The sequence below is a fragment of the Musca domestica genome, unplaced genomic scaffold (genome assembly GCF_030504385.1).
Source record: "Musca domestica strain aabys unplaced genomic scaffold, Musca_domestica.polishedcontigs.V.1.1 35, whole genome shotgun sequence".
In the NCBI taxonomy this organism is placed as follows: Eukaryota; Metazoa; Arthropoda; class Insecta; order Diptera; family Muscidae; genus Musca; species Musca domestica.
This window is the reverse complement of record NW_026712315.1, coordinates 8,201,948-8,210,810: the sequence shown is the minus strand read 5'-3', so window position 1 is coordinate 8,210,810 and position 8,863 is coordinate 8,201,948. Positions and strand designations below refer to the sequence as shown.

The 8,863-nt window shown below is 35.8% G+C and overlaps 1 protein-coding gene across 3 annotated transcripts; it reads left to right on the top strand.

Annotated features, from left to right (window-relative positions):
• The first annotated feature begins 329 nt into the window (after positions 1 to 329).
• Positions 330 to 8,505, top strand: LOC101896045 (putative inorganic phosphate cotransporter). 3 transcript variants are annotated; one of them, XM_020039890.2, is made up of 4 exons: positions 330 to 463; positions 3,612 to 3,744; positions 3,797 to 4,870; positions 8,094 to 8,505. In XM_020039890.2, the coding sequence occupies exons 2-4, from the start codon at positions 3,616 to 3,618 to the stop codon at positions 8,325 to 8,327; spliced, it is 1,437 nt and encodes a 478-aa protein (XP_019895449.1). In that variant the 5' UTR covers positions 330 to 463; positions 3,612 to 3,615; the 3' UTR covers positions 8,328 to 8,505. The 3 variants fall into 3 exon arrangements, with proteins under 3 accessions (XP_019895449.1, XP_011296168.1, XP_058981734.1); XM_011297866.3 differs by having other exon boundaries at positions 330 to 472; XM_059125751.1 differs by lacking the exon at positions 330 to 463 and adding an exon at positions 2,116 to 2,242.
• The last annotated feature ends 358 nt before the right edge of the window (positions 8,506 to 8,863 follow it).

The following is an 8,863-nucleotide window of genomic DNA, read 5'->3' as shown; positions in this document are numbered from 1 at the left end:
AGCTGCAATCGTTCTACTAGCTTTAACTTGCCCAAATTTATCTAAAGAGAACACCATAGTTTTGTGGTCCTTCCTTTTTCTCTGCAATTTTTACTATTTTTCTTGAACGGGAACAATATTCAAACAAAAGATTGCAAGAATGAAAATAAAGTAATATATTTTGCTGGTTATGGAACACACCTATTGTAAATTATAATCCGGACATCCATATGTGTTCATTATGCCTCTAATACAATATGTTATTCTCATCAATTGCTCTTTGTAATTCTCACAAGATTTTGAAACTGTTATTGTCCATTCTCTTTTATTATCTGTATGCTGATGCATTTTAGAACTTCAATTGTTGTCTTTGTTTCGTACTGTCTATTATTTTGGAAACACGAGTGTCAATAAAATTTGCAAAATTTTATGGGATAAACAAGTGCTGTAATAAATTAAATAAAAACAGAAATACGGAAGGAAGGTAGTTAAGGTGAATAAATAATACAATTAAATGTTTTTAAAGTGCATAGTAAAAAATATTCACTACGAGTTTAATGATTATCGAAATTTGAAGATACCCAAAATACATTTGACCTGATTCAAATATTTCGATGTGTAAAGTTTAAATAAATTGTGTACAGCTTTCGATTTTTATGGGGTGTACTTTTATACCCTCAGTCATATGACTACACAGGGTATATATCATTTGATAACACCAAAACGATTTTTCGGATTAACATTTCCCAGAAACCGTACATTTTAGGTATATTGTGCCTTCGGCAATATTGCAGATAAAAACATGAGGAATAATTTGGACAGAGATCTTAACCCTCAAGCAAGTAAATATACCACTTTTATTGGTCCTTTTATACTTTCTTTTGGTCCTTTTTATACTCTACACCACATAGTGGGAAGGGTATTATGTCTTTGTGCATTTGTTTGTAAGATGGAGAAGGAAGCGAGGTAGACCCATAGTTTATTTTGAGGATAGAATTATTTTCTTAGTCGATTTATGCATGTCAGTCAGTCTGTCCATTTGTTTTTGTTAACAAAATGATTGAGATTGAGATAAAATTTTTCAAACCATATTATTTTGGCCCAAAAATGAACCCCATTTGAATTGGTGAGAATTGGTTCAAATTTTGATAAATATATATCTTCAATCGATTTCGACCTGAATTTTGGCACATCCGACCGAATTCAGTCTTGTATATAAAATTTGGTGAAAGTCGGTTCAGATATAGCTATAGCTCCCATATACATGTTTCATCCGATTTGTGGTTTAAGTCCCTCACATGCGCAAAACGTACTGCCAAATTTTACCGGATCGGTTCAGATTTTTGTATAGCTTCGATATACATCTTCATCCGATTTTTCCATATATGTAAAGGTGTATTATTTTGCTCAATAAATATTTTTAATACAATCCTTATCGAAGTTATATCATGCATTATACAGCAATATTATTTGGTTGTAGTTGGTATGAACTATTTTACATAAATTCCCAATATAAACATTTTTCTTACGAGAGCTCTACTAAATACGCATAGTGTTGTAGGGTATAATATAGTCGGGCCCGACCAGCTTTTGACCTGTTCTTCTGGTTTTAAATAAGGTTAAAAAGCGCGATCATAGCAAGTCAAAATATTTTACAAAATGATTTGACATAAAATTCTACGTTATATTCTAGAAGACGTCAAATGTCTAAGTCTTACCAGGAATTCAAATATATATTATAAAGACATTTTAGGTAAAAGCCGTACTTTTTGTGAGTTTGGCAAAAAAACAAAGCTTCAAAAAACTTCAACAAAGCTTTGTTTAAGAAGCATGTTAAAAACAAGTAAGCAAAGGCTATAGTCGTGCGGGGCCGACTATGTTATACCCTACAACACTACAATATGTTAGAAGCCCCCTTATGTCCAAATCCATATTGGAAGATTTCGCTTTTGAAATTAGGATTTTGACTAGGGACTGCACGCCGTCGGGCTGTTAGCTGTTGTAGTCCATCTTACAGCTAATCCAAACTGCTAAAATTCTTCCCTGAACTCTCTTCACAGGCGTGTCGATTGGCTCCAATTGTGTGATCGGAAAAACATTTCTGTTTTTGGATAATTTGAACCCCAAAATATTTTGCAATTATCTCCAAAAGCAAGAAGCCCCTCTCAATCTCCAAATTTGGACTCATCTATATGATTTGATTGTCTACGATATTTGGCTATATTCGTCAACGAAATCAGCATAAAAAGCCAGAAGTTCGCCTGTAAGTAATGCTCGTATTTTTCCACACAAAATTAGTGGTCCATTGTACCCGCTGTCCTAAACTCTAGCTTTATGCGTGATTTCGTGTCCTTTGGTTTCTATTTGTGACCTTTATAACGGCTGCAAAATTAGGAAAATTTTTAGTTGTTGGTCCATTTTAACCCCTAATATATTGCGAACATCTTTTAAAACAATAGGCCTAGCCCTTCCGAGCCCAACCCTACCCTTGTGAAAATTTTCGTGAGGATCGGACGATATTTGCAATACTTATATAATATCCCCAACCTGTGTTGTGAGGTGAAAAAATATTACAAAATATTATAAATAAAATTTAAAAAATCGCATGCGATAAGAAATATGAAAATATAAAAAAAAAATTCACAAAATACTACAAAATCTAAATTAACATCATTATTGACATATTTTTCTGGTATATTTTTAGATTTTATGCTTTTATGTCAAGAAGTCATTCTGAATTGACAAAATTTGTGAAAATCGGTCCAGCCATTCTTGAGATATAAGCATTTTAACTAACATCCCCTTCCTTCGTATAAACACATTGTATATATTTCGCAATATATAACCGATATATTTACTATCGGCATCTACGTAACCGTCAGAATTGACCTGTTCGTCTATATGTGGTTTCGCCGGGATAAAAAATATTCGCGGTTTAATGAAAAATTTGACTTTTATTTAACACATATGTTGTGGCCTATTTCAACCACTAAATTATACCCGATGACCATCAAAATTGGAAGGCTTCTGCCCAGACCTAAGCTCTAGCCCCTTGCTAACTTCTGCTTTGATTGGTCTATAATTGCGACCTGTAGAGCAACTGCAAAATCAGGATTTTTTTTCAGTTTTTGGTCCATTTCAACGCCAATTATTTCCAAAAGAAATAGGGTTCTATTCTGACCCTAGCCCCACCTCCATTATAAATTTCGTGATGATCGTACCATAATTGCGACCTGTAGAGTGATTACAAATTAACATGGACAGACGGACAGACGGACGGAAGGACATAAATAGCTAGATCGACTCAGCTCGGCGAGATAGGAAGATTCATATATACTTTCCCATGTGGGAAACCAATATATCGTGGTGTTACATAATTTTTGGCCCAATCAAGCTTATAATACCCCCAACACATAGTATTGTAGGGTATAAAGACAAAGTTATTCCTCATCAAATATTTCTATAAGAAACCAAAGAAAATAAATTTCTATTTACATTGTATATTAAAAAAATATTTGCATCAAACAATCACCTCTAGTACACTTTCCATCCTACAGTGCTTTGGGTCGTGTTACTCCAATATTTAATAATTTTAAATTTAAATGTCATTTTTGTTTTCCAATTTTTGGTAGCATTATGTTGATGCGTTATATTCAGGCTTTGCTGCTTTTTATAGCCATGGTGTCAGCATATTTTAGTCGTGTCAATATTGGAGTGGCCGTGGTAGCCATGACTAATGCCAATACCACAAATCCAAATTTTCCGGTGAGTAGAAAAACATATATCCTGATAAAATCTTATTATTCTTTGCCTTCAGGAATTCAAATGGAATGAAAGAGAAATATCCTATATCCTCTCCAGTTTCTATTGGGGTTTCTTTGTGACACAACTGCCGGGTGGAGTGTTGTGCAGGCGTTTTGGAGCCAAACTTGTTATGGGTCTGGCAATATTCTTCTCCGGTTTGCTGAGCGTTATTACACCTTGGTGCCTTAACTGGGGAGGATGGCAGTCGTTGTGTGTTATACGAGTTCTGTTGGGATTGGCACAGGGTATGGTTATGCCCTGCATTTTCGATCATCTGGCAAAATGGTCACCTTTAGAAGAACGCAACCGTTTGGGTGGTTTCAGCCAAAGCGGTTATGATTGCGGCATGGTATTGGCCATGGGTCTAAGCGGTGTGATTGCCGAAAGCTGTATTGGATGGCCGGGAATTTCATACATCTCTGCTGGGTTATGTTTTGTTTGGTTCCTGCTGTGGCAGGTACTGGGTGCCAATAATCCGAATGACTCCAGCCTTATATCGGAAAGTGAAAAATTCTATATAACCTCATCGAATGCCCATGAGGATACGTTCAATGAGGGTACAATAAGTGTGCCATGGAAGGCAATTTTTACATCGGTGCCATTTATGGCCCTGCTGATAACCCGCTCAGCGGAAATGTGGGGCCTGACCACTTTAGAATCTCAAATTCCATCCTATTTTCATGGAGTGCTCAATGTTGAAATCAAAACTAATGCTTTCTTCTCAGCTCTGCCCTTCATGGCCAGCTGGTTAATGTCCTATGTGTTTATGTTCATGGCTGATGTTCTGCAGAAACGGAAAATTGTATCGCTGACAGTGTCGCGTAAAATATTCAATAGCGTTGCATTTTGGATACCCGCCCTAGGTCTTATTGCCATTGGATTTCTGGATGAAGATAATCAGAATATGGCTCTGTTTTTGATAACGCTCAGCAATGCAATAAATAGCGGCGAAACAATTGGAAGTTCACTAAATGTCATTGATTTGTCACCAACCCATGCGGGATTGTTGTATTCCATCATCAATACCGTGGCCAGTGTGGTGGCCTTGTTGTCCCCGCTTGCGGTGGGCGTTATTGTGACGGATGTGGTAAGTATGGAAATGGTATAAGAAGCAGACCTCTAAAAAACTCACTCGATTTTGCATAAAGAGTGAAACTTACTCAAATTTCGAGCGAGTGCGCTCCCGGGAGCAGAAAAAAATATTGAGCAAACTCATTTTTTCGATGTCATTCGAATAGGAGTGGACATGTTTTCGTCGTTTTTAAGTGGGAGCAAAATTGGTTCGAAATTAAGGTGATCTACTCTTGCCGAACAAAGAGTTGTGTATGTATGTGTGTGTAAATTTCGGCATCCACAAAAAAATACACATTTAGCTCTGTCCGTCCGTTTGTCTGTCCGTCTGTTGTAATCATGAGAGAGTCAAAACGAATAAAGATAGGAAGCTAAAATTGTGCACAGATCAGTCTCTTGTCTGTAGGCAGGTCAAGTTCGAAGATGAGCTCTATCCGTCCACCATATCGTATAGCCCGCACATAACGGTACCCCCCATATTCGGTATTTTCATGATTGTAGTCAAATTCCTCAATGAAATTGTCTGAAAACCCAAAATCCAAAAGGAGTTCCTTCTGAATACTTTACCCCCTGGAAGAGTATTTTCGATATAGGTCCACGATATCGTATATTTCACCGTCTGGAAGAGAAATGTCTATATAGGTCCCCGATATCGTATGGGCAACATACAACGGTATCAACCAACGTACCCCCACCCTCCGGATATATGATATTTTCACGATTTAAGGGATATTATTCACCGGAGTTGTTTCAAATTTCGTATTTAGAGTTCGTAATGAGAACTACCGTCTATGAGAGAAAATTGTCTATGCAGGCTAACGTTTTTGTATAGGTTCCAAAACTGTAACTCTTTGAGCAATCCTGCTTGGGAGCAAGTTTCGCTCGCGAGTGAAAATGTGCAAATCTGAGCTCTGATAAGAAGAGTTCGTGGTCTTTTTTATACCCTCCACCATAGTATGGGGGGTATATTAAGTTTGTCATTTCGTTTTTAACACCTCGAAATATGCATTTTAAACCCCACAATATGTATATATTTTTGATCAGCATAAAATTCTATGTCGATTTAGCAACGTTCGTCCGTGTATCCGTCTGTCCGTCTGTGGAAATCACTCTCAAATATGTATTATGTCTGCAGGACTTTTGGTATTGAAAATGAAGGCTCACGTCTTCGTATAGCCCCCCTATAACTGTACCTAACGATACGCGGTATTTTGATGATTTTAGCGGCATTATTTACAGGAATTGTTTCAAAGTTGGTATTTGAAGTTCGTAATGGATTCACGTGTTCGTATATCCCCCATATAACGGTACCCCACTATATTCGGTATTTTGATGATTTTAGCTACATCATAAACAGATTTTTTTCAAGTTTCGCATATTGTAATAGCTTATGACAAAAGTTGTCTTTGCTGATCCAGGTCGTCGTATAGATTCTAATTATACCCTACAACACTATGTGTTGGGGGTATTATAAGTTTGATTGGGCCAGAATTTATGTAACACCTCGAAATATTGGTTTCCCATATAGGAAAGTATATATGGATCTTCCTAGTTCGCCGAGCTGAGTCGATCTAGCTATGTATGTCCGTCCGTCCGTCTGTCCGTCTGTCCATGTTAATTTGTAATCACTCTACAGGTCGCAATTATGGCCCGATCTTCACGAAATTTAGAATGGCGGTGGGGTTAAGGTCAGAATAGAACCCTATTTCTTTTGAAGATGATCGCATAATATTTAGGGGTTGAAATGGACCAAATACTGAAAAAATTTCGGATTTTGCAGTAGCTATACAGGTCGCAATTATAGACCAATCGACGCGGAATTTCGCATGTAGCTAGAGTTTAGGGCAGGGAAGAAATCTACCAATTCGTGTGGTCATCGGACAATATTTAGCGGGTAAAATAGACCATTTCTTTTGTGTTGAAAAAATTCAAAATTTTTCATTAAACCGCGAATATTTTAAATCCTGGCGAAATCACAAAGCCATCACAAGGTTACTTCTGATCTTTACGTTGATGTTAACATCCAACAAATCGGATATATAGCAAAATATGTGCGATATATATGTCTATCAAAGAAGATATGCTTGAAAGATCTCTTATATGTCGAGAACGGCTGAACTGATTTCGACAGTTCTCATTAATTCAGAATGGCCTCTTGGCAGGAAAGAAAAAAACGTCTACAAAATCGCATAAAAATATCTCTCTAAAGATGAAAATATTAATTTTCTAAAATTTTCTCATATTTTTCCAATTTTGTCATATTTTTGGCATATTTTCATTTTGAATTAAACATTTTGTAATATTTCTACAGTTAACAAAACTGAGTAGTTAGAAGCCTACTCTTTTTGGAGATGATCGCCATATATTTAGGGGTTGAAATGGACCAAAAACTGCAAAATTGTCAGCAGGTCGTAATTATCGCCCGACTCTCACGCACATTTGAATGGAGGTTACCGGACATTACAAAAGCCAAGCAGTTTTCAAGCATCCAAAAATATTCAATGTGCGAAATAGTTTGCCAACTTTTGTAGACAAAATACGAAAATGTCCATTCCAGTGACTTTTTGGAGAATTCACACACTTCTGACTATTTCGTTGACGCTGATTTCGTTGAAGAGTATAATCAAATGTCTGTATTTCATATAGATGCGTTTCAGTCAAAAACCAATAATAAATATTAATTTTTTCCCACTTCTGAGAGATAATAGGTCTTTGGGAAATATTGGTTCCAGATCTAGGAAGACCATTTACCAATAAATTGGAAATGAGCAAATTAGTTTAAGTTGCTATTATTCGAACATTAGAGAACGAAACCTGATATTTTTCTTATATTATTTGTCACAATATCTTGTGGAATTCTTTCGAGTATCTCGCCTATATAAAATGTATCATTTATTATAGTGTTGTAGGGTATTCAACGGTCGGCCCCGCTCGACCGTAGCCTTTGCTTACTTGTATACGGCTACGTTCGGTATTTTTAAGATTTTTTCAGATTTTTTTTTTTTTTTTTTTTTTTGAAAATTGTCAAATTTGTACCAAATGGCGAAGGGCATTCAATGTTCAGCCCTGCCGAATTTACAGCTTTTTTACTTGTTTTAGGATGACTTCTTTTAGAAGACAAATTTTTTTTCTAAAAAACATAATTCAGTCAGTTTTGAATAGATTTCTTGTTATTCTTTAAGCTTTAAGAGAGTCACATCCTTTAATTTTCCTATTTTTTCTCTCTTCCCTTTATGTAGCACAATCGATACCAATGGCAAGTTGTGTTCGTCATTGCTGCCGGCATCTTCATTGTGGGCAATTTGTTGTACATCATTTTTGGTACAGCTGAAACGCAGTCATGGAATTCTGACGACTATCTACCGTCCGATGATACCGACAACGAATGGCATAGCTATAAGAGTAATTTTAGCGATTTGGAAACAATGCCCAGTCATCAGCCACAAGTTGATTATCAAAATAATAAAATATAATTTAGGTTAAGTCGATGTGGAATATTGGAAAAATATTATTAGCTGTATATAAATATAAAAATTAGTAAAACAAAACTACAAAAATGTATATAGATTTAAATGTGATGTATATTGTTTAAATATTTGTTATGAAAATGTTGTTGTAAATATAAGGATATGAAACGTGTAACTTTTAAAATATCATAGGAAAATTTTAAAAATTTCCTTAACGGGACTTCTTGACGCAGAATAGTTTTAACATGGATGAAAAACCGTTTTGCGGATAGGTCTATAACAGCCAGAAGACCTTTGTCGAATCTTCGATAGATGGAATATCTTCAACAGGGTTTTTGATAGATAGAAGGGCTGTGGAAGCATATTGATCTTATATAAATAGAAAACCGTTCGCATGTCTGAGGGATATTCTCTATATAGAAGGGTTCTTTGCAGTTATAATGGTTTTTTCACAAGTCGGCTGTATATATTCTCTGCATAGTAGTATCTCGTACAGATAGAAGAATTTTAAGAGGTATTTTTTAGATTGCGAAATATTAACA